At 39.0% G+C, this 26,011-nt stretch overlaps 1 protein-coding gene across 2 annotated transcripts in view; it reads left to right on the forward strand.

Annotated features, from left to right (window-relative positions):
• The first annotated feature begins 223 nt into the window (after positions 1–223).
• The window catches only part of LOC100558840 (LYR motif-containing protein 2), a 140,510-nt gene continuing 114,722 nt past the window's right edge, over positions 224–26,011 (forward strand). For both annotated transcript variants that reach the window (XM_062980755.1, XM_062980757.1), the window contains exons 1-24: positions 224–489; positions 1,609–1,835; positions 2,938–3,162; positions 5,352–5,459; positions 5,558–5,750; positions 7,122–7,334; positions 8,349–8,480; positions 9,821–9,924; positions 10,269–10,383; positions 11,692–11,879; positions 12,104–12,182; positions 12,617–12,712; positions 13,901–14,013; positions 14,704–14,852; positions 14,945–15,005; positions 16,915–17,126; positions 19,283–19,386; positions 19,488–19,632; positions 20,521–20,617; positions 22,376–22,489; positions 23,198–23,345; positions 23,456–23,566; positions 23,844–23,995; positions 24,371–24,549. In XM_062980755.1, the coding sequence (XP_062836825.1) occupies positions 388–489; positions 1,609–1,835; positions 2,938–3,162; positions 5,352–5,459; positions 5,558–5,750; positions 7,122–7,334; positions 8,349–8,480; positions 9,821–9,924; positions 10,269–10,383; positions 11,692–11,879; positions 12,104–12,182; positions 12,617–12,712; positions 13,901–14,013; positions 14,704–14,852; positions 14,945–15,005; positions 16,915–17,126; positions 19,283–19,386; positions 19,488–19,632; positions 20,521–20,617; positions 22,376–22,489; positions 23,198–23,345; positions 23,456–23,566; positions 23,844–23,995; positions 24,371–24,549 (3,367 nt within the window). In that variant the 5' untranslated portion in view covers positions 224–387. The remainder of the gene's footprint in view (positions 490–1,608; positions 1,836–2,937; positions 3,163–5,351; positions 5,460–5,557; positions 5,751–7,121; positions 7,335–8,348; positions 8,481–9,820; positions 9,925–10,268; positions 10,384–11,691; positions 11,880–12,103; positions 12,183–12,616; positions 12,713–13,900; positions 14,014–14,703; positions 14,853–14,944; positions 15,006–16,914; positions 17,127–19,282; positions 19,387–19,487; positions 19,633–20,520; positions 20,618–22,375; positions 22,490–23,197; positions 23,346–23,455; positions 23,567–23,843; positions 23,996–24,370; positions 24,550–26,011) is intronic.

Genomic DNA, 26,011 nt, shown 5'->3' on the forward strand with positions numbered 1-26,011 from the left:
GTGAAAGGGTCCTTCGTTTGCCAAGCATTTCGAATAAGGACTCTTCCTCCCAGCATCCAACGCGCTGTTTAGGCGTACAAGTTCAGGCCGAGAAGTGCCGCAATGCACGATGGGGCGAGTAGTTTTTCTTATTGTTTTTCCCGAGACCAAGGCAGTTTCCTCCCCTTCCCACCCCCTTCAGCTGAGTGTCTGTCGAGGGGAGATGACGTAGAGGGCGGGGCGTTGGAAGAAGGGGGTGGGAAGCGGCCGTCGCTCCGCTGCGGTCGCACACGTGCCTCGCGCCCCCGTGGCTCTGGGTCTCTGGCTGGAAGGCGCCCCGAAGGAAGGAAGGAAGGAAGGAAGGAAGGAAGGAAGGAAGGAAGGAGGGAAGAGAGGCGCCGGCCAGCGATGGAGCACCTGCGGCTGAGCGCGGAGGCCCCGCTGCAGCTGGTGGCGCAGAGGGAGGAACGGAGCGGCGGAGGGGAGCTGAGCAGGTTCCTGGCCAAACAGGTGGGAGGGCCGCAATAGCCTGGGGGGGGGGGCGATATGGACTCTGGACGGAGAGGGAAGGAGGGAGGGAGGGAGAGAGAGAGGAGCCAGGCCGCCTTCCCTGAGCCTTGGCCTCACCTCTTCCCCCTCTCTCTCTCCTGCTGGAGGAAGAGGGGCGACATGTGCGACATGTGAATTCTCGTGGCCTTCTTTGTTTTGTGTGGAGGAGGAGGAGGGAGCGGCTGCACTGGTCAAGCTGGGCGCCTTCACCTCCCTCGCCTTCTGTGGGGGTGGGGATCGGATCCCCCAAGGCCCATCCAGCCCCACCCCTTCCTGCCCCTTACACCATCAAAGCACTCTTCACAAATGGCCAGCCAACCAGTCTCTGCTAGGTTCACTAGAAAATTATTTTAATAAATATAATAATAACAATAGTAATAACAGGGTTGCTGTGAGTTTTCTGGACTGTATGGCCATGTTCCAGAAGCAATTTCTCCTGACGTCTATTTATTTACATCATTTTTACCCGCCCTTCTCACCCAGAGGGACTCAGGACGTTTTGCCCTCATCTGTGGCAGGCATCCTCAGAGGTTGTGAGGTTTGTTGGAAACTAAGCAAGGGAGGATTATATATCTGTGGAATGTCCAGGGTGGGAGAAAAAACTGTTGTATATCAGAAACAAGTGTTAATGTTGCAATTGGCCACCTAGATTAGCATTAAATAGCCTAGCAGCTTCAGAGCCTGGCTGCTTCCTACCTGGGGGTTATCTTTTGTTGGGAGGTGTTAACTGGCCCTGATTGATTCATGTCTGGAATTCCTATGTTTTCAAACTGTTGTTCTTGATTTACTGCCCTGATTTTAGAGATTTTTTAATACTAGTAGCCAGAGTGTGTTCATTTTCAGGTTTCCTCCTTTCTGTTGAAATTGTCTACATGCTTGTGGATTTCAATGGCTTCTCTGTATAGTGAATGGTTTGAGATACACTGAATGTAAAAAAGCTTTTACTTTTTCTAAATACTCTTGTAATTTTCTCCAGCTCTTCCTCTTAGCCCTGACATCCTCTCCATAGAAATACCAAAACATCTCCTATTATAGCTGGAGGGAATCTTTTTTTTAAATTGGGTCTCCTTTTGTTTTTAGATCTGGAGCCGACAGGATCGTCAATGTATCCTCAGTGCCTTAGCACAATTATTACTCGATAAAGAATGTACACTTCTAATTGGTCGACAGTTCCGTCCAATCTTGCTGGATTTGTTGGAAAGAAATGTAGAACTTCTTAAATCTAGTGGCCAGATCAACTACGACCTTCATGAGAGACTCTGTGTGGCAGTGAGCAAGCTTATTGATGATCACCCAGATGTGATGCCGTAAGTCATGTGACATTTGTGTACACAGGCAGTCCCCAAGTTACAAACAAGATAGGTTCTTAAGCTGAATTTGTATGTAAGTCAGAACAGATACATTTTTAAAGTGTAACTCCAGCTAAACATATACATTTTTAACTAGATAACACAGGGAAGGGTTAAACACCTCTATGATGTTTGCTTTGCTGTCTGTGCCACTGTTCAGAAGATTTCAACCCCTTTCTGTCCCTGTGATAATTGAATTTTGGAAGGATTGGCTTGTTGTGGAAACAGGGATTGGTGATAAAGCTTCAGTGGGGACACCTTTTCCTCAGGATAACTCTTTCAGGAGTGAATTTCCTTTCCTGGGGGTAGATTTCTCTCACTTCCTGTTGTCTCACCCCCGGTTTTAACTGTGAGTTGGATGTAAGTCAGATGCTTGTAACTTGGAAACTGCCTATAGTTTTTAAGCTTTATCCTTATTTATGACAGTTGCAGCCAGCCTGAGAGCTGGTTAAAGTGGAGGCTGTGCAATTAGAAGTCATGACCATCTGATTGATTGTGAATCCATAGTGTGTGTGTATACTGTCAAATTTTGCCTTTTTTACTTATACACATACACACACATATAGTTTTTGGAAGTGGGATATGCTTCTGAAGTTTAAGAAATCAATGGTTTGGATACTAAACATTAGGGCAGTGGTTCTCAGCCTGTGGGTCCTCAGATGTTTTGACCTTCAACTCCCATAAACCCCTAACAGCTGGTAAACTGGCTAGGATTTCCAGGAGTTGTAGGCCAAAACACCTGGTGACCCACAGGTTGAGAACCACTGCTTTAGCAGAAAGCAGGGATACATGGTTGTTCATACATTTGTTTTAGGATGGAAATGTTTAGTTTCCTAGTGTAGGTTAAAACCATTTGCTGAAAGAAGGGTTATTTTTACTGTTAGACTTTAAAGGAGCTGTAAAACAGCTTCTTCCCAAATTTGGTAAAAATAACAGGTCTGTTGGTGAAAAACTTGCTGCTTCATCAGACGATCTGAAATTGTGCCCTGTTTAGTCTGAAGTCGTAGTCATTTCCGATAATGCTAACAACAACATCTTACATTTCCTTTCTTTCCTGTAGATTTGCTTTGAGGTACTTTAAGGATACTTCACCAGTGTTCCAGAGACTCTTTCTTGAGAGCTCAGATACAAACATGGTTCGCTATGGACGCCGAAGAATGAAGTTAAGGGATCTCATGGAGGCAGCCTACAAATTCCTCCAAAAAGAACAGTCTGTGTTCAGAGAGTTGTGGGACTGGAGTGTTTGTGTCCCCTTACTGAGAAGTCATGATACTGTAGTTCGATGGTGAGCTTCATTTTTTCAGTTTATTTTATCATTTTAATGTATAAATGTCAAATGCCTTATAATTGTCTTCTTAATCAGTGGGTAGCTTAGACACTTGTGACAGAATAAATTGATTAAGGTTAAGATAGGGTTTAAAACTGGGAAGATGTTTATCATGGAATCCTTATTCTTTTGTGAAAACTGGGGCTTTGTGGAACATGGTTTGGGAACTGCTGCTCTAGGCCATGACTGAGGAATTAATCTATAGCTCTCCAGCTGTTGTCAGAGTCCAATTCCTATTAGCCTCAGACTGCACGGCCAGTAGTGAAAGATGATGGTAACAACAGGTCAGTAACTTTGAGAGGACTACAAGTTGTCCACCACTGTTGCATGTTACTAGTCTTGTGATAATGGATTATTGTGGGCACATAAAATTGTCCTCATGTAGATGAGTTAAATACAGCCCTTTGGGAAGACCGATGCAGCTCTTGATATCACACTGACCCCCCGCCCACCAAAAAAACCCTCAAGCCCTTTATGCCCCTCCCCAATTATTTTTGGGTGAAATGATTTGTCCAAATACCTTGAAAGCCTAAAATTGTTTCAAGAGCCCACCCAAAAACATTAAACATTTTAAAAGGCAGATCAAAGGGCCCTAATAACATATCCAAAACAGCAGCCAGAATGTTGTAGTGTGACCCTGCACAGGAAGCCAAATGATATTCTGTGACTCATGAGCTCTGGAGCATGGTCACCCCAGACCAGATGGTACGTCTCTTCTATAGAGGTTTGCAAGATCTGAATTGGCTCTCCCCTGAAGGTTAAACAACTTAATGTGTCAATTCTTCTTTATGGTAAATCTTAACTATTTTGCCATAGCTTGTCAAAATGGAGCCTCCGGTTGTGTAGTGGACTAAAGCCTCATGACTTGAAGGTTGGGTTGCTGACCTGAAAGCTGCCAGGTTCGAATCCCACCTGCGGAGGGAGCGGATGAGCTCTCTTTATCAGCTCCAGCTCTATGCAGGGACATGAGAGAAGCCTCCCACAAGGATGGTAAAAACATCAAAACATCTGGGGGTCCCCTGGGCAACGTCCTTGCAGACGGCCAATTCTCTCACTCCAGAAGCAACTCAAGTTGCTCCTGACACAAAAAAACAACAAAAAACCCCATAGCTTTTCAGAAATAGTTCTTTTGCAAGTCAATTTAGAAATTCACTGTGATTCAATATATTTTAAACATCTTTTTTTAAAGTCTGCATATACCGTGTTTCCCTGAAAATAAGACAGTGTCTTATATTAATTTTTGCTCCCAAAGATATGCTAGGTCTTATTTTCAGGGGATGTCTTATTTTTTCACAGTTCCTTTCTTGTACTCCACGCCTCCCTCCTCCTCCGCCGAGGAAGGTGCGTGCGGAGCGAAGGAGCAGGAGGGAAAGGCGCGTGTCTTTCCCTCCTTCTCCTTCGCACATGCTTTCCTCGGCGGTGGTGCCGGCTCCCTCCTAGGTTTTACTTTCAGGGATGTCTTATTTTCGGGAAACACAGTAAAGGACTTAATGAATTTCAGTCTACCTTTGCTTTAAAAACTAAATTTTAATCTGTGCCACTGAATGGGTAGGACTGACAGATGTATACCTTTCAGTAGCTGGAAAAGCTATCCAAACTCTGCTTCCCCAATTTGCTCTTTTTCACCTATTGATGTGAATTCTTTTGCTTATACCAAAAACACATTTAGGAGAAAGTTGGACGCCTCCTTGGATTTACACTTTCAGCTGTCAGACATAAAGCTCAATTCAAAAAGTACAAAAACGAAACTATTTCATTCATTGCATTAGGTGTAAATCCAATATTTTCTTTTACAAAAATAAAGGATTGTGGTTATATTTAATGTTTTCTTGTTCCGAAATAAAGGTTCATGGTTGGATTTAAAATGTTTTCTCTTTATTTCCAAACCTACTACATTATACAAGACACTCAGGCAATGGCAGTAGATGAAAGAAGAAGAACTTTGTGGGTTCACAATGCTTTGGTACAAAATTAGGGTTCTGTGGGGGAACTCATGTACTCTATTAAAAGTTCCTTGGAGGAAAAAGACTTTGAAAGTTTGGGAGGAACAAAGGAACCATGCATGAGATAAGTTATCCCATAGTTCTCCTAAATAAATGTCAGAAAAACAAGATAAATTGTTAATCAAGCCAACTTTTGCTTCCTAGGTATAGTTCCAGTTGTCTTGCCCTTCTCACATGCATGAATGATGAGCATAGATTGTCCTTCCTGAGGAAGATATTCAATCCAGAAGAATTAATACATTTCAGACTTAAGTGAGTAATTGTTTTTGCTTGTGTCTCTTTGCAAGCTTTCGTGAATTTCTTGTATCCTGTTCAAAATACTGTAACATTCGTGTTTGGGATTTTGACAGGCTGCTGGAAGAGTCACGGATGCAGAATGTTGAGCGCGCTCTCATCTTGGCCAATCCTGAGGCAAGTTTTTGGAACAAAGAAGAAGAGCTACGCCACACTCAGGGGGAGCTTCTGTCTGCTGATCTCTCTGCAAAGGTGGTAGCTGTTTGTGGAATTGTGCTGCCTAGACAGCAATTTGGACCTGGAGAAAATGTAAGGAAATGGATGATTGATGATCATCACAATGCTTGATATCATCCTGTCCGCTCTCTTTTTGTTGGAGAGCTGAAACATCTTTTCAAAGTTCTAGCCAGGATTTCTGTGAAAGTTGGGAATCAAAGAGGAGTGGCGGATGTTTGGCAGTTGACCATTTAATTTCTATTTTTTTTAACAAATTAGGATTTCTGGGAGTTGAAGGCCAAAGCATCTGGGGACCCACAGGTTGAGAACCACTGCTCTGGTCATTCACAGAAATCCTGATTAGAAACTGTGAAGACACACGTCATTTTCCTGCTCCTTTTCACAGCTGTTTTGCAAACTGAAATGTTGTTTTTCACAGCCACTTGTCCAGATTTGAACTTGTATGAAGGCAAGCTGCAGAAAAACAGAAACTAGATCATCAGCTGCCAAACATATGAAATCTCTCCCAACTCCACAAATTCCCTCTGCATCTCCCCCATCTTTTACAGAAGTCCCAGCTAGAAGCTGCTACTCTCAAATTAATGGTCAGCTCCCTCCCTCCCCCCAACCTTAACCAGTTTGACAACTGGAACGCCTTTTTACAGCTGATGATTTCTGCATAACCTTGGTTGGAGTCAGAGGAAAGAGTAGCAAAAAGTTGCAGAAAAATAGTGTCCAGGTTGTGTCACCTTGGGAAAGCTGAGCGTTTTTTAAAAGTGGAAGCTGTGCAACTTTGAGCCAGGAAGCAAAATAAATACATTGTGGCAAATGTAAATGTAGTTACTCTCATTTTTATTTGTTTGCTTATTTGTACTTATTTATTCTTACTAGGAGATGAGCTCCTCTGGACCTATCTCCTTTGTGTTTCTATTCGCCTAAAGGTGACAGTGGAGAAAATAACAAAAGGGAGAATAGCAAACCCAAGAAAGACTCTGGGGAAAATTTTAAACCTCTTTTGCTTGTGCTGTTCTGATCCAAATCTTTCACAGTGTCTCATGTCTGCTACAGTGTTTCTTCACTACTTTGCGGGTTCGCTGTTTTGTGGTTTTTCAATAAACTCTAAAATAATATTGTAAATCATAAGGTAGGGAGGAAGGAGGAGCCGAAGGGAGAGAAAAGGAGCCCAAGTGGCAAAGAGAGGAGAAGGAGGCGCTTTATCAACACACAATTGGTTGATAAAGATTTAAACTATGTATAAATATATAGCATCTCTACTTCGTGGATTTTCACTTATTGTGGCTGGTCCTGGAACTTAACCTCCGTGAGGAAGGAGATTAAGTGAGGAAACACTGTATTTTCTATCTCATTTCATTTGTTCCTGGGAAGTCCTATCTTACCACATTCATTTTTTAATGCCTAAGTCCAGATTCTTAGCTGAAAATATTGCCTCCTCTGTCCTGACAGGAAAACATCTTGAACAAATTTGTGCTGGTGAAATCGACCTGCACAAATCTTCATAACCTTGCCATGGCTGTGTCTTCACAAAATGCAGTGTTACTTGAGGGTCCAGTAGGATGTGGCAAAACATCCCTTGTTGAGTTCTTGGGAACAGTTACTGGAAGGACGAAGCCTCCTCATATTCTCAAAGTTCAGTTGGGAGATCAGACTGACAGTAAGGTGAGGGGAAATACATACCTGCCTTTTTATCAAATAAAATAACTAACAATGTCAATAAATGTTAAAATTGAATAATATAGTCATGACTGGTCAAGGCTGTTAGCATTTTGTTTTCCTAGAATGAATAGCTGTTATTATTATTTATTATTATTATATTGTATGATACAGCAAACATGATAGATATGCTGGATTTCGTTTCACAAAATCACAAGTCGAACACTTTCCAAGTGTCTAGGACTGTGTGATGTATTTTCGAATGATGCGCACAGATCCCAGTAGGGTGGCTTTTTGCAGTTGGCAGATCATAATTTTGTCAATGTCTATTGTTTCCAAATGCCGGCTGAGATCTTTTGGCACGGCACCCAATGTTGTTGTTGTTGTTGTTGTTGTTGTTATTGAAAATCATTCAAAATTTATGGATTATAGTCAGTGGAAGTTCTGGAACATTCAAACTGCAAAAATTAAGCACATGTTAGTAATTTAGTCCATATTGTAATAATAGAAGAAAATTTAGGTGCATAGTTGTTGTTAATCCAGTTTCCTGTTGATGTGATGTAAATGAATAATGCAACAAAACCACAAAGTGAGAATATTAATGGAAACTGTACTATCCATATACAAATAAGGTGTCTGTACCTCTTCTTAAATACCAGGTATCCTTTTGTCTTTATCAAGCTAAAACCCATTTAGGAAATATTTATTTCGAGTGCTCAGTCATTGACTTCAGTGCCTGCTTTTATAGTTCATATGTTACAGAGACATTGTGCGAAGTGTGAATACAAATTATTATGATTAGAACCGCAGGTCATAAGAAATAATATTCTAAATAATGTCATAAGGTTTTTTTTGCACAAAAAAGTTCCAAAATATATCTGACCCCTAATTGCAAATTTAGAAGGAAATCAGTTGAAAGAAATTATATTTCAGAAATCCTTGAAGTTTTCATAAATATTTAAAGGAAGGTATAAGGTTGCATACATTTTCTAATTAGAATTTTCCTCCCCTGTTTGATAGACTCTGCTGGGCATATATCGTTGTACAGATGTACCAGGGGAGTTTGTGTGGCAACCAGGGACCTTGACTCAAGCAGTCAGCAAAGGACATTGGATCCTCCTCGAGGATATTGATTATGCGCCTCTTGATGTGGTATGTCCATATGCTTTGTAGAAGTGTATTGTAAATACGTGGGATGAAAGTCAGTGTTAGCTTCTTTGGAGGTATTCCATGATAACACTCTTAGAAGTTGAAAATTCATACTTGCAAGGCAGGTAGCAATCTTTGGGTTATTTATTATCATTTTTTCCTTTCAAAATAATGATCTTGTTATGGTGTTGAGCTCCTTGTCTTTCATATATAATATTACTCTGAAGATATACCAGAACATTTAATGGAATTAACTTCCATAACCTTCTAGATCATTGCTTCTTAAACTATGGGTCCTGACCCTAAACGATCTTCTTAGCTCAGTGCTTGGATCCTGAAAAATTTGTCAACCTTAAAAGTTTTCTGAATGTCATCTAGTGACTGCACGAATCTGTTGTGCAGTGTTTACAGTGGACTCTGCAAAAGATGCTTTAGCTGTACTTCATGAAATAAAAAATCAGCCTGTTTAGCAAGCCTTGCAAAGGCTGATTTGTTATCAATAAAAGTTTGGTTTTATATCTATTGTATATACCTATATACCTGGTGTCCTTTTCAGGCTGAAAGGTGTCCTGAGTGGAAAAGTTTTAAAAGCCCTGTTCCCAATCTCTGGATAGATTTTTCTCCTAATGCTTGTAGATAGTATGTCATGCTTTCAGCCTGATACGTACTGTGTCTACAATGTTTCTCTTGGCGCAGTATTTGGTGTTGTTTACCTGGAAAGCATCTTGCTAAAATATTGATAGGGTTAATCATGTTGGCATTGGGAAAAGAAGTGGCTTCTCGGTTCCTTGTGTCCTTTCCTACACAGCTAATGTGCAGAGCTGAACTCTCCTAACTATTTGTTGGACTAATAGTCCAATACAAAGTTGACAGTGCGGCCTGCATGAAAATTTTGCGCATTAATTTTCAGATATTACCATACATTAAATGTCTTAACCTTTCCAGCACTCCTTGTATGTATGGGACTCAGCCTTCAGTTAGGTTTGTATTTAAAAGGCAGTTTGTTAGTAATAAAGTATTAACATCTCATGACTTTTGGAGGGGAAAGTTATGAGCTTCCATGCACTGTTTGATGTAGCATGTTGCTATCAAATCTCTACTGTTACAGGAATGTTAGTGTCAGATGAGAATAAGCGGTTAATACTCTTTTGTACAAAAAGAGTAGGAGGTATCCATCAGGATTTCGCTGCTTGGTGAGATGTACAGAGGGCTGCTGTTCTTTGATCTGATAGAACAGATTTCATGGCAGAGGAGTGTAGGGAGCTCCCATTATGTCTGCAAAGCCAAGCTTGTGGTCTAGATACTGTCTTTTGGAATAATATCCTTTCTTCTCTTTTTCTGAGATCTCTGTGTTAATTCCTCTTCTGGAAAATGGTGAGTTATTGATTCCTGGAAGAAGTGATTGCATACAAGTGACTCCTGGCTTCCATCTTTTTGCGACAAGAAGGTAGGAAATTATGGAACTTGGATGCTTTTGTGAAGAGATTCGTAAAGATAGCTATAAAGAAGTATTGATATTACATGTGCAGCTAAGTGTGTACACAAATAGTCAGGTTGCTTGCATCAGACTAGATTTAGTATGCAGTTGTGTAAATGGTCAGGCAGGTCGTAAATAATCCTTGTATTGGTTATATGGAGCTATGATTACTTTAGATGTAGCTGCTGCATTTTGGGAACATTGTAGAACTCATTGTTCACGTAAAGCTATTAGGCCTTTTCTGTGTAGTTTAAACTATAATACTTCTAGTGCTTTAATAATATTGACATTGATTTGCAATGTAATTAATTTAGAGTCTTCAGTTGTGGTGGTGGTTGGTACAAACAGCAAAATAGTCATGCTGCTCTTCTGGACAAATATTGGACAAAAATTCAACTACATAACATGCCTAAAGCTGAACTCAAAGAGGTAAGCGGGGAGAGTGAAGAGAAGCAAGGTTTGACAAGATCCTATCAGAAGTTTTTTTCTGCTAGTTTTTATTATTTTTTTTAAATTTTATTAAAAATCTTTTAGTTCTAAATAAAGAGTCTAAAGTGTAAAGAGAAGAAATGTTAAAATAATTCCGAAAGATGCTCAAGTTTAGTATTGGGGGAAATTATCCATGTACTCAACAGGGAATGAATCCCTCTTGATGGGTTTTTGAGTAGAGATAGAAAAAATCTCAATGTTAGTGTGTCATGATCTCAAATCTAGAAATCTTTTTAAAAACATCATCTTAAGATTGCATGTATTTTAAGGGATACTGAAGAGCACTGAATGAATAGTGTGTTTACTATTTAGATTTGGGTATATCCATTTTTTAAAGCAATGCAAGTTTAGGATCAGTTATCTGGAATTTCAAAATCCTCCGAAATCTAGAATTGTCCACATGATGCAGTGCATATAACACTCAAATACACACATCCAGCAGTAACAGGTGGGACAAGGTAATCATATTTTCCCATTACAGGCATTCCCCAAGTTACAAACAAGATAGGTTCTATTGGTTGGTTCTTAAGTTGAATTTGTATGTAAATTGGAACAGGTACATTTTAAAAGGGTAACTCTGGCCATATATATATATATATATATATATATATATATATATATATATATATCTCACGCTTTGGATATCATAGATGTTTTATCTTATTGCTCAACTATTTTAATTATATTGTTGTATTTTAATTTTCATCTGGTTTTGACTTCTGGCCCCCATGTAAGCCGCCCTGAGATGGAAGCAGGTTATAATAATAATAATAATTATTATTATTATTATTGGAAAGGGTTAACACCCCTATGATGTTTGGGGGTGGGGGTTGTTTTGTTTTTTACTGTCTGTGTCCCTGTTCGGAAGATTTCACCTTACTTTCTGTCCCTGTGTGGATTTTGAAAAAGATTCTTGTTGTGGGAACGAGGATTGGTGAGAAAGCTTCAATGAAGACACTTTTCCCCCAGGACAACTCTTTCAGGAGTGAATTTCCCTTCCTGGGAGTAGATTTCTCTCACTTCCTGTTGTCTCACCCCTGTTCTTAATCATGAGCCATTTGTAAGTCAGATGTTTGTAACCCGGGGACTGCTTGCATGTGGAATTGTCTGACCCTTACTTTATAATTAATTAGGATTTTATTTTCCACATTCAAGATAAAATTCTGTATATTATAAAATGTGATAAAGTGCAAAACACTGAAATCATTAGAAAATATTGGCTTTAGCAAACATTCCTTCCTTTTTCAGATTCTGCAGAGGAATTACCCTAAACTTGCTACAGTATTAGATTGTCTATTAGACATCTACATTGAGCTTACTAATGATAAACATATATCCGAAAGCCATATTCCAGGAGATGAAACCATAATGGAAGATGCACCATATTCTACAAAATACAAAATGCCAAGTTTAGAGGGCCGAGAATTATCTCTGAGGTATTTTAATATGTGTTCAAATTGATTGATATTTTATGTTGAAGGTGACTGTAACACTGTAAGGTTTTGTAAATCCTTTAGCCTTAAGATACATTCTTAGTGGGAATGTATTAATTGAATATGGTAATTTTCAGAAAACTACAATAAAAATTAGGCATTTAGTTGAGCATGAGCGGAGTTGTGATGTACTGCTGAGTTGGTGAACATATTTTCTTTTGTTTTAGGGACTTGCTAAATTGGTGCAATAGGATTTCTTTCCATTTTGACAGCTCTCCCCATACTGCTCTGAATATTTTTCATGAGGTATGACTGTTTGCTAAATAATTCTTGAATTTTAGAGTAATTTTTGCATTCTTTTAAAAGTATGAAACCAAGGTGGCTTTAGGAAGTGGAAAGCTGGTCCAGAAGTTTAAATATTTCTTGCCTGTACTCAGTTATGAGATGCAGCATTGCAATAATAGTCATGCAGGGGGTCGTGTGAATTACACTGGGAAGAGAAATAATTTACTAGAGATACTATAATATTCAGAAAACCCTGATTAATAGTGGATTCTATTGAAATGAATGATTTCTGATGAAGTTAAAGCATATAGTTGCCCTAAAGGAACTAAGGGAGTGTCCTCTCTTAAGTATTTGCTACTAGATTCTCCAGTGCAACTTTATGATAACTTCTGGCAGAAACATACCATAGAATGAGTTGGAAGACCTAACCAGAAATGTATTTTTCTCCCTTACAGGCTTTAGACTGTTTCACAGCAATGCTATCCAAACAGGAGAGTAGAATGAAGATGGCAGAAGTCATTGGAAACAAATTGAACATTTCCAGACATAAGGTATCTTACATGTGCAGCTTACCACTTTAGGATAGAGTGCAAAGGGGTTTCCAATGAGTTCTGTCAAAAATCTTCCCCTTTCTGCCAGCTGACAAACCCTGGAAAGACCAGCTGATGTTCCTTCTGACCAGCAGTAGAAGGAGAAGGGAAGTCAGTTCAGCCCATGAAAATCTGGCTGCCCTGAATCCCTGGGTGAAGGTAAAGTTAGGTGCATCCATTTGAAAGTAGACCTCATTTCTACCTTCTCCAGAGTTGAGACTAGCTGCTTCTCTGTGGTCTGAGTTATCTCCTGACTTCAACAGCAGCAGGGATGCCCTCTCAGACTCAGATGTAGAACTGCATGTGCAGGGCTACACACATACATGTAGAATATAGTAGTAGTCATGATAATCATCATCATCATGATCAACAACAACTTTATTTTTAACCCACCTCTCCTCACAGGCACAGCGCAGTTAAAACACATCATCATAAAATACATTCTATATAATGCATCTTTTAAAACACATTTCTGTAAAATACACATATTAAAATGCATTGAACAAAGATTAAAATGCAGTAGTCACAGGGTGTGAGTTTTAAAATTCATAGTTAGGACTGGCTGGGTAGGCCTCCCAGAAGAGTTGGGTCTTTAGTTGTGTCAGGAATTATGATAGCAGATTTAGCTCTTGGAGCTCTTCCAGCAGGAGCTTCCACAGTATTGGGACGGCCAATAAAAAGATCCTCTGGGTGACGGCTAGTTGAAGTAAACGTTTGCCAGATGACCAGTCTGGGGTGGATTGTATCGGAGAAGGCAATCCTGTAGGTAACCTGGACCCGAACCATGTATTATTATTTATTTCATTTATATACCGCTTTTTTCACCCCTGTGGCACTCATTTGTAGGGCTTTGATAGTCAAAACCAATACTTGGCTACCAGTGGAGTGACTTTAGCATGAGTGTGATGTTCTCACTCTTAGATGTTCATGTAACTATTCTGGCTGCCTTGTTTTGAATTAATTGGAGTTTCCAAATTTTGTACAGAGATAGGCCAATGTAAGGTGCATTGCAAAAGTCTGACCTTAAGGCCACCAGCACATGCATCACCATCTTTAGGTTTTCCAAATCTAGGAAGGGGTACAGCTGGTTATTAGCTGAATCTGGTAGTAAGCTGGTATAGGACATTATGTGTGCTCATTTTTTTGTAGGCTGAATACTACTGTCAGCTTTATAAACCACAACTTGTCATCACAGAGCAAGAAGTCAGTGTGGGAAGAGTCAAGCTCTTGCGGAAGCCAACACATGCACTACTTGCTCAAAGGTATTGATCATTTTACACTCTCTTCTAAGTTATGGGTCCAACTGCACCTTATGTTTATTATGTAGTGTGCAGCTCTTTAGGTTTTCTTTAAGGCAAGTGGTTGTAACTCTGGTCTGGATTTGGGGCCACTTCTTGCAAAGAGAGGAAACTTAATCCTCCTTTTCTTTAGCCAGTTTCCTCTTTGGAGTTTTGTAATGTGTCGAGCCTTAGGAATTTAGAGTTTAAAAACAAACCATCAATGTACTAGTTAATGTAATATGTAAATTGACCCCATTCTTTTTAGATGTTTGTCCTAGTATAATGAAATCTTTTGTAACAGCCTTCAACAATACATCTCACAGCCACATTTAAAAAAGATAATAAATTTTTCCTGATTTTAGATATTCTATATTTTTATCATCTATCTATTTAGGGAACCAGTTGGTGAAATATGCATGGCACTGCTTCGTAGAGACATAATATTTAATAATTGAATATTTAATATTCCATGTAGTAAATTGGGTCTTTATTTTCTTTTAAGCATGTACATTTCTTGAAAAACTCTTGTAGCCTTTGCTTGGATTATTTCATTTATCTTGTTTCAATTATTTGTTCATTTTCATTTGGAATTGTTTGTATTTGTTTTATCTCTGTCACTCCAAAATGCCATGATTAAAATATTTTAATTAATAAATGATAATATATTGGTAGGAAAAAGCTGACCTTTGCACCAACACGTCCATCTTCGGTGTTACTCGAGCAACTTGCTGTGTGTGTTGAAAAAGGGGAGCCTGTATTGCTTGTGGGCGAAACAGGGACAGGCAAAACCTCCACTGTTCAGTACCTGGCCCATATTACAGGTAATTCTGAATTAATCTGGGAACTTTCTGCCAAGATTCAGGAAGTAATTCAAGATTGAGAGTGTTTTGTGTTTGTTCTTTTTTTTTTAAAGGACACCGTTTGAGAGTCATCAATATGAACCAGCAGAGTGATACTGCAGATCTTCTAGGCGGGTGAGTGGCTAACAGTTCTAAAAATTGCTTTTGTTGTCTGTGGCAATTGGGAATTGTATCACATTTATAAACTCACATTTTTAGTACAGTAGAGTCTCACTTATCCAAGCCTCGCTTATCCAAGCCTCTGGATAATCCAAGCCATTTTTGTAGTCAATGTTTTCAATATATCATGTTATTTTGGTGCTAAATTCATAAATACAGTAATTACAACATAACATTACTGCGTATTGAACTACTTTTTCTGTCAAATTTGTTGTATAACATGAAGTTTTGGTGCTTAATTTGTAAAATCATATCCTAATTTGATGTTTAATAGGCTTTTCCTTAATCCCTCCTTATTATCCAAGATATTCACTTATCCAAGCTTCTGCCGGCCCGTTCAGCTTGGATAAGTGAGACTCTACTGTATGTCCGGGAGTATCCAATTGTGGAGTTTGTTTCCAGAAACTACCAAATAGAAAGAAATTGCAAAATGAGTTATAAGTGGCAGCACATTGTTGCCTAAGAGTAGAAAATTGTGTACCGATCAAAACTATAAAAATGTATCAAATCGCTTTAGGACAGGGCCTGGAAAACTGCATTTCACTGCAAAAGAATTTTCCATTCCTGTAAAAAAATTCAGATGGGTGTGGTACCTTTTGGGAACAAACTCTACAATAACTGCTTTCGACTGGGAATGTTTTCTGTCAGCAGAACTGGGAAAGGGGTGATTTTTCTCTCCCTTTTGAGCTGACCTGCAATGCCCTAAGTGTCTTCTGAAGTGGATGTCAGAGGTGCAAAGAAACAAAAAAGAAGGAAAAGTTTTGTTTTGTGAGAAGTTAGTTGATATACATTTCCTCTTGCCCCATTTTGTTGTGATGGACTTGGCTTGTATACACATATATCACTGATAGGTGCTTTCAGTGATCATCAAACCTTCCGTTCCAGCTTTAAAACATGGCTCTTTAAGCAAGCCTTTGACCTTACATAGGTTTTTAAGGATTAGTCTGAGGATTTACTGTGGGCATCATGTTGGGACTGGACTATGTGAATTGAAACAATTTATTTTTATCTGCAGATATGACTGCATTTGATGAATTTTAATGTTTTACATTGTAATTATGTGTGGGGTTGTAATTCTGTGGTTTTTATCGTTTCAGATTTATGTATTATCTATACTTTGCTGTATTTTGTTGGCTGCCCCAAGTCCCTTTGGGGAGATGGTGGCAGGGTAGGAATAAAATGTATTATTATTATTATCATCTTAGTGGAAAGATAGCTCCCTGTCGTTTATGTTTGAGGTGTTCTTTTGACAGCAGATCAGCTCAGATCAAAGCAAGATTTTAAATGATTCTGCTGTTACAGTCATGTATAGTTGCAGTTTTAATGCACTGTGTGATGTTTCACTTGGTAATTACTTCTAATTCTGTTATGGTGATCACAATAATTCATAGTGATCTTTGCTCAGTAATTTCCTCATCTGAATTTCTCCGGAAGTGTTTCAAGAGAAAATAGAAAGTATCAAGCTGGTTTTTTGTTTGGAATCACACTTCCCTAACAACTTTTAAGAAGCTGCTTATATATGTGAATTCCTAGAAGTATTGGGGACATCATATTATTAATCTAGCTAGGCTGATTGGGAGGAAGTGGTTCGTTGTTCTACAAAATATCAACAAAAGACCAGCTGTTTGAGTGCCATACAAATTAAGAAAAGATACAAAAAAAGGGCTATAAAGAAAGGGAATGTGCAGCTGTAAGACGGGTAAGGTAGGTGGTGGGACAGTTTGAGGAGGGAAGGTTCATGATGCTGGCCCTTTCTGTGCCTGAGAATTCTAAATTTTCTATGTGCTTTTTGATATCTTGGGGCTTTTTGCCACAAACATTTATAAGCAATTGCAATGCTTGTTTTTCTTTTCATTCTTCGTAGCTACAAGCCAGTGGATAATAAACTTATTTGGTTGCCCCTGCGAGAATCTTTTGAGGAGCTGTTTGCACAGACATTTTCCAGAAAGCAAAACCAGACTTTCTTAGGCCACATCCAGACATGCTACAGACAGAAGCGTTGGCATGACCTTCTCAAACTGATGCAACATGTTTACAAATCTGCTATGAACAAAGAAGCTACAGAAAAGACCTCTGGTAAGACTTTTATTAACTAAGGAATACTTCAAACTTTTGAAATATCATCCCTTTATTTGGATGCAATCCAGATTGGAAAGAGAAACAGTGGAAACTGAATATATTCACAAACCCCATTCCATCGACAGTGGATTGAACAGAGGCTATGGTTTCCTAGCATACTACACATATTTTAATTTAAGGAATGGTGTCAAGACACAGAGGCCTTAAAGAGCCACACACACCATTTAGTCCAACAAAAGATATATTGCAAAACAAAATATGCTCAGAGACACTTAACTACAGTGTCTCTGGCTAAAACTCAAAGAATTTGCCCAAACTGGGCTCCAAAAGGCAAACGGAAATAACCCGGGTAAAACAGAAAGAAAACCCGGATTAAACAGAACACACCCCCCCCCCCCCCCCGGATTAAAACACAGTCAAAGTAACAGCAAGCAAACAGCGCTGTAACGAAAGAGTTAAATGCAAAAAGAGTTGTCAAAGCCAGCTGAAATCCCAGAGTCGCCGTAGAAGATCAAACAAACGTCATTTCCAAAGTGGACAAACAGAGCCGTAGTCAAATCAGTCCAGGAAGGGAGAGAGCCACACTCACGATAAGCCAATCCAAACGTCGTTTCCAAAGTGGACAAACAGAGCCGTACTCCAATCAGTCCAGGAGTCCAGGAAGAGAGAGACACACTCACGATAAGCTAGTCCAAACTGAAGATTCACAGGAACCATGAACACCAGGCTGTAGAACCCGAACCCAAAACCCAACAGGAAAACAGGCAGCGACAAACCAACACGATACTGACACTTTGCCTTCTGCAAAGATTCCCCATTTCAGAGAATTTTTTTAACTTACTCATCTTTATCCGATGATGAGCTGGCCTCCACCCTATCATTATCTCTTACAGCTGTCCTTGTTTTCACACATGAACCTCTGTTTCCATCTCTCCAGTTCCTCCATCTCCTGTCAAGACTTAGGTTTCTCCATGACTCGGATGTATCTCCCATTTGCCAATCCTCATGTCCCAAAAACCCCACAAACGTGTCACTAGAAGTTGGCTCTGCACATCTATCCCTTATCTCTTGTACCTTAGTCCAATCCAATGTGTTCTCCCCTTCCTCATCACTCCCAGACCCATCATCCCCAGAGAAACCCATAAACGACTCCTCATCTGTAGGAGCAGTAAGTGTATCCCAGATCTTCTTCCTCTCCCGTTCTTCATCTGATTCCTGCTCCCGTGTAACCCTCTTTATGCCTCTATTCCCATCCACCACATCTCCTTCCTCACTCATCGACTCCCCACCACTTGAAAACCCTTCAAATGTGTCTTCATCAGTAGGTGCCATAAGTATATCCCGGATCCTTTTCCTTTGCTGTTCTTCATCTGAAACCTGCTTGCAATTAACCCTTTTCCCCCCACTGGTACTCATACTACTGCTTGCAACATTACTCCTTGGCTCAACTACAACAAATGGAGTTTGTGGATGAATTCCAATTCTGGCAGTAGGCTGAATAGAGACAACAGTTTCCTTGCACTGCACATATTATGTCTGTTAAAATATGTTCTAACACCGCAGCCTCATGAAGGCCCACTTGGACAGTTTATCTGATCCCCTTTCTGGTTCCCAACCAGCATCACATTACATTCCAATAACTCCATCCACTGTTCATATTGTAATGTATTTATTTTGGCTCTAAACAAAGTCTTTCCTCCTGCCTGCATCCTTCAACAGCCATTACTAAAACAACTTGTCAGCCCATCATCAAACGCCGAAACTTTGCATTTCTATTGCTCTCAACACATATGTCTTGCTACCAAAAGTCTGTACCTAGCCACTCAATTCACCTGATGAAGTAGACTTAAGTCTATGAAACAACTTTCTCTTAGTTAGTCTCAAAGATTTTACAAGATCTCTTTGCATATTGATCTAAATTAACATGGCTCGATTATTAAGACCTCAATTATTATTTGAGTCATATCATGCTTTAAAGATCATGCTTCATTGTAGAGTTTAATAGGGTAAAAGTGCTAACATGATAGTAATTGCTTCACAAATTAAAACTATGCTTTGATTGCACCCATTCTCTGAAATAGTAAAATTTGAATAATCCATCGATTTCTGTACAACACTGTACTATGCAGTATAACCTGTTTTTGTTTTTGTAGGCTCCCTATTGAAGGAAAAATGGGAAGAGCTTGGTATCCGGCTTAATCATGCCCAACAGCAGATGAAGATGACAGAAAATGCTCTAGTCTTTGCCTTTGTAGAGGTAGTCGTTTTGTATCTTTCATGCTCATTCTTAACCTTGATCCATTTTCTAACCAGCAGGCGATTCTCATGTGCTAACCCTCTGCTTTGGTTTACATTTAGGGCACACTGGCTCAAGCAGTGAAGAAAGGAGAGTGGATTCTTCTCGATGAGATTAACTTAGCGGCAGCAGAAACTTTAGAATGTCTGAGTGGTTTACTTGAAGGGCTGTCTGGTTCATTAGTATTGCTAGACAGAGGAGACACAGGTATTTTGTGTTTGTTTTTCCAGTAGTCACTTCCTTTTTTCTATTTGGTAATTCTGTTTAGGCGGGTGACTATTTTGCTTTTTAAAAAGTACAATTTGATACAGTGAAATTACAGTCAGTCTTCCATAATAAAATAATATGCATCCATGGATGCCACCATTCATGGCTTGAAAATATTTTTTTAATTCCAAAAAGCATTTTATATAAGGGACACCATTTTACTGCACCACTGTATATAATGGAATTGAACTTCCATGGATTTTGTTACACATCAGGGGTACTTGAACCAAATCCCAGCAGATACCAAGGGCCCACTTTATTGGGATTTACCACTGAAGTTGCTCTTTAAAAAAAAACCAAAAAAAAAACCAGGTGCTAGCAGTTTCAACCCCAGACCTAGCATCTTGGGAGTTTGCAACATTTATGCTGTTGTTGGCATCAACCATTTGATCAGAGTTTTCCAAACTGTGTGTTACAACACATTTGTTTGTCAGTTGCACTGTCAATGTGGCACGCGAACGTAATGAAAAGCCTCTGAGTCTGTGAAATAAGCAATGAATCTTAAATTTTAAAAAATATAAATGAAAGGTTTTCATGAGATAGTTTGTGTCCCCATACATTTTATTATTACAGTTTATGTATGTGTATTTATGTATTTATAAAGAGTCGGTTTAACTCCCGGTTTGCTTCTTTCAACTAGCTGTTGGATTTAGGCCATCATAAATACTGCTCTGAAAGGGGAATCATAGGATTACACAGGAGTTAAACCATAGGAAATAATTATGACCAGTGTTAAGCCATCTTTAAATACTTAACAACTTTCTTAGGCTGGATTGTGTTTTTTCTGAAAATAATAGAACTAAAATTGCTTGGTGGTCTTTTTTCCAGAGCCATTGGTACGCCATCCAAATTTTCGTTTGTTTGCCTGTATGAATCCTGCTACCGATATCGGAAAAAGAAACCTACCCCCTGGAATAAGGAACAGGTAGACATTTCTTCAACATTGAGATCAATTTGTATCATTGGGTTTTGTAATATAAATTTGAGTTTATCTGGTTTCCAAAGCATCTTATGAACCTCTCTGATAAGAGGATGCATTATAGCTAAACTTTGATATTGTCTAAGGGATGCTAACACACTAAAGAAGATGGGAGTTACAATTATGCTCAAACATATTTTTGGTTTGGAGGTACCAGGTTTGGAACAGCAAACAGGAATCAAACAATGATCTCGTGGGAAAGTTAAAAGATAAAATACCTACGCTGCTCTGTTGGTTGTCTTCTAAAAGGTCAGCATTATATGAAAGCAAAGTAATACTGAATAAAAGGCTGGCTGGGCATTTGAGTGAATTTTATGGTCACTCTGGTATTTCATAGATGTTTCAGCTCAGTTAGTCAACAACACTTGTGCCTTTGGATTAGGGTCACAGGCAGATCAATGATAGCTTGCTGCCTTCCCTCTGCTTTTATAGTTCTGCCTGATGTTTATTTACCTTTCTCTTATCCAATAAGAGGAATATATTCCCCTCCACTAAAAAGTTGTGATTTGGAGAGGCACATACGACTTTTCTAAAGTGGGTTTTCCCTTTAACTTATTACGAAGTCATTCATTTCTAAATTCTCTGAAACTCCATCTCTGGTTTCAGTTCCGTGAAGAAGTAGCATCATTGTCCTTTTCTATTTGTCAAAAAGAACCACAGACCCTTTATTATTTAATAATAATAATAATAATAATAATAATAATAATAATTTTATTTTTTGTACCCCGCCACCATCTCCCCAGAGGGACTCGGGGCGGCTTACAGATATAAAACCAACATACAATAATATCGAATACAAAAACACACAAATAAATTTAAAAGGCATTAAAAATCACAATCATTATAAAACACTTAAGAAACATAGCAGTAAAAACATAAAATGAGCTTGGCAAAGTGCACTGAGTGGAACTTGTAAACAAGAAGGAAGTTAAGGTGCTACAAGGTCATGGGAAGAGCCTTAGACTGGGGTGAACACTGAGGCTATGTCAGGGAGTTAACCAAGAGGTACAACTGGTCAGAAGAACCCACTAGTACCTGTATACAGTGGGCGGAACTTCTTCAAAGGCCTGTTTGAAGAGCCAGGTTTTCAGGCTCTTCCTGAACACTTCCAAGGTGGCAGCTTGCCTAATTTCCCTGGGGAGCGCGTTCCAGAGCCGGGGGGCCGCCACGGAGAAGGCCCTCTCCCTCGTCCCCACCAACCGCACTTGTGACGGAGGCGGAAGCGAGAGGAGGGCCTCCCCCGATGAACGAAGAGATCGTGCAGATTCGTAGGGGGAGATGCGGTCAGAAAGGTAAGTGGGTCCCAAACCGTTCAGGGCTTTGTAGGTCAACACCTGCACCTTGAATTGGGTCCGGAAGGTGAACGGCAGCCAGTGGAGCTCCTTGAACAGGGGCGTATTATTTCCTTTTCTGTTACACTTTTTAACTCCTTAGGTTTCAAATACAGGGCCATTAGTATTAGAATTATTATTTTTGTTGACCAAAGTCACATTATACCAGAATCTGAGTTTTGTTTGTTGTACTTGCTTGTCTTATCAAATGGTATTCCATTGAAATTGCTTTCTAGTTGAAATTAATGAGTTCAAGGTACTTGTGATAGTATCAAAAATCAAGTTCATTATTCTTGCACTGTGTATCTATAAAGCTATATACTTCAGTAAAAGTAAGCAAATGAGTTATTTACACTGTAATATTATCTTGTAGATTTACTGAACTTTACATAGAGGAACTACAAAATGAATGTGACTTGCAGATACTTATTACAGATTACTTGAAAGGGCTGAATGTGAGCAAAAACGTAATCAGTGGAATCATAAAGTAAGTCAGATATTGTCTATTTAAGTAAATAAATAAATTATAGCAAAGCACTGTATATGGATGCATAACTGTGATTACTTCTGCAGTAAGAACGGACATTTTCTTTAATTTGTTCTAAATCAAAGCATTTAGTAGATTATTGAAATTGTGTGTTAACATGCAGGCCTACCTACTTAATTTTTTTTCTAAATTAGGCTATGCTGCATTTCCTCAGTACAATTATCTTAACTTGCCACACTGTAGTGTTTGATAAGTGGACTTCCTCCTGTCCTTCCAAACCTCAATGATTTAAGAACATTAACTGAAAGTACTTTATCTTTTCATTTTAATCAGTAGCCTAGCTCAGTGGGTATACCTAGATCGAAAATAGCTAAATAACTTAGGGAAGATTTAGAAGACCTGCTTTCTTCTTGCTCTGCCCCCAAATTATTTAACTCTTCTGAGTTAAATAATTAACTCAGACCTGGGATGAAGGGAATTGTAGTCCATTAGTGTGTAGAGATCCTCTCTAGAGGTTGGCCATCCTTGCTGAATTCGCACACACATACTTGGCATAGATGGGCAACAAAATGGGACGTTTACAGTCTTTGAAAACCTTTTGCAACTTCTTTAAGCCTGAAGGGGACAATCTTTGCAGCACATTTACTTATTGTTACCCAGGTGAAACTGGTGTTACTAAAATCATTCATCATTTGCTTTCTTCTATAGTTTCTATTTGTCTGTGAGAAAGGAGTGTGAAACCAAACTGGTGGATGGGACAGGCCACAAGCCTCATTACAGCCTTCGAACTCTGTGCAGAGCTTTAAGATTTGCATCAAACAATCCATGCAACAACATACAGCGCTCACTTTATGAGGTGATTGTTCTTGCTCTTCATTCCTGAAATTTCAAAGCTTCTAGGGAAGAAAATGTCTATAGAGAGTTTCATAAATAAATAAAAATCACATCTTGTTTCCATTTCAACAGGGCTTTTGCTTGGGCTTTCTTACACAGCTTGACAGAATTTCTTACCCAATTGTTCAGAAGCTGATATGCCAACATATCGTGACTGGGAATATGAAAAACCTTCTGAGGCAGGTCGGTGTTTTCTGCATTGCTGTCCTTTGTACTCTTGGAGGTTGGATGTGGTTTAGGTTTGTCACATGTGTATCATCTTGAGTGGCAAGGATGGGTTTTCACATGACTTGTTAAAAGCTCAGTCACACATGGGTGAGGCATAAGGAATGAGCATTTTTTTGTAGTTTTCTCTGTAACAGGTCCTTGATATGTGTTTTTGTGTAGTGATCTGTGGCTAGCATTAATTAGTTTTTTCAAGCAACTAATTTCAGAAGGTGATGTAAAGTATCTTTTTCAGCCCTTGCCAGAACTAAAAGAAGGAAGAATCATCAATATAGAAGGATACTGGATTTCTGTTGGTGATAAAGAACCCACTGTGGATGAAACCTATGTACTCACGTCTTCGGTTAAACTTAACCTCAGAGATGTTGTCAGAGTTGTGTCAGCTGGGTATGTTGCATTTTGTTTAAACCCTTTTCTATTCAGAGCAAGTATCATATGTAAAGTTGTATGCCAAATTAGCATTCTCTAAATATTCCAAAGTTCTGCATTAATAAGAGAAGTTTTTAAAAAAAATCTAATTTGTAACCATAATGCTGATGCCATGTCCCTAGCTTTGATTTTTTTTATGTAATCTATGTCCTTTGCTAAGTTCTTTTCTCATGCCACACAACAGGAAGACCAAATTCCATTTTTGAATATGTTCCTAAATATTATGTGTTTAAAAACATAATGAAATTGCACAAATGTTAAGGACCATCTTACCCCAAGTCTAGGCCAGCCTAAAATTTTATGTCTCACTTTTTTGACTTCTGAATCTTCCAGGAGTTACCCGGTATTGATTCAAGGAGGCACTTCCGTTGGCAAAACCAGTTTAATTCGTTGGTTGGCTACAGCAAGCGGGAACCACTGTGTTCGGATTAACAATCATGAACACACTGACATCCAAGAGTATATTGGCTGTTATACATCAGACGAGTCTGGGAAGTTGATATTTAAGGAAGGTAATGCTATGACCATTAATTATATTAACCTCTTAGACCTTTCCCACCCATAATAACAGAGGATCCCTTTTCTTTGGCGCTGTTTAACACATGGGTTACCACCAACCTTGGGTGGATAATAGCAGTACTACTGCCACTATTTTGAGTTATTTTTCTTTTTGAGGAAACTTCCTTTCCTTTTTTAATTGTAACATTAAGGATGATTTACTGGCAGATTGCTCAACTGCTTTCTGTTGAACTAGAAGGGGGAAGGAAGAGGTTTGTGCACAAAAAGAGAAGAGGAATGTGAGGTTATGGCTGCCTTGAGTCACTAGCTGGCCCAAGTTCTGTAGTTGCCCCATTATCTGCCCACCAACCTCCTCTTGCATGGGTGACACAGGGTGCTTTCAGACTAGTCATGGCTTTCAGCAGGCAGTGAAAGTTGGAGGCGAGCAAGTACAGTAGAATTGGGGAGAGAAGAACTGTGTGAAATTGGCAGTGGCAGATCTGTGCCACTGCCAATCCGTGCACGTCTGCGCAAAATGAGTGAATTTTCTAAGATTTACTTTCAGGTGTATAGGATCTGCAGCCTTAGAAGGAGGGGGATTTGGGGGAGACTTCAGTTGAGTTGATTTGATGCATCTTGTGTTCAGTGATGATTTATTAGTCATAAATCAGAATGGGGAAAATGTGTCCTAATCCAATCACATCCAATCTTCAGGGGCTACTTGTATTCTTTCATCAAAAAATGGAGTTATTTTACATTGGAAAGTGGCATTTACACTCTCAAATGCTGTAATTGTACACAAACTAATTACACTAGAAGCCAGAATTAGCAATGAGTAATGATTTTTGATTGCAGCGTTGCTTCAGCTCTTGGTCATTTTGCTTGTCCTTTTGCTACAACAGCAGTATTGTATGAAAACCATACTCCAGCATTCATTGGTTCTCAATATTTGTCTTTTTAAAACAATATGTATATTTATTAATTTTTTCAACAATACAAGTGAAAGATAATTCTCAAGATTTTTCATCTGCTGAAAGGAACAATGCAAGTGTGGAAGAAATGGCAAGGGAGAATAAGTAGCCCAAAATTTAAAATGTCAACAGTATGGATAATTAATAAGGATAAGGAATCAAATATGAATAGAAATATTCAAATATTGAAGGAAAAAGGAATAGAGAGAGTAGAATAACTATATGACAGAGAGGGAACGGTAAGAGAAAATAAAATTAAACAATGGCTTGGACAAGAAAATTGGTTACAGATAAGAGCAATCTGTGCATATTGCAAAATAAAAGAAAATATAAATATGGTTAAGAGAGAAGATAACGCCTTTGAAAAGATAATAAGAGAAAAGGGGGAAAGAAAGAAGGCACAGGCCAGCAAAATATATACAATGCTGATAGAGGCTGATGGATGTATAATATGGGATCTGAAATTATGTGGGAAACAGAGTTTCAAATCACGGAACAAGAGATG

This window comes from Anolis carolinensis, chromosome 1 (assembly GCF_035594765.1).
Source record: "Anolis carolinensis isolate JA03-04 chromosome 1, rAnoCar3.1.pri, whole genome shotgun sequence".
NCBI lineage: Eukaryota > Metazoa > Chordata > Lepidosauria > Squamata > Dactyloidae > Anolis > Anolis carolinensis.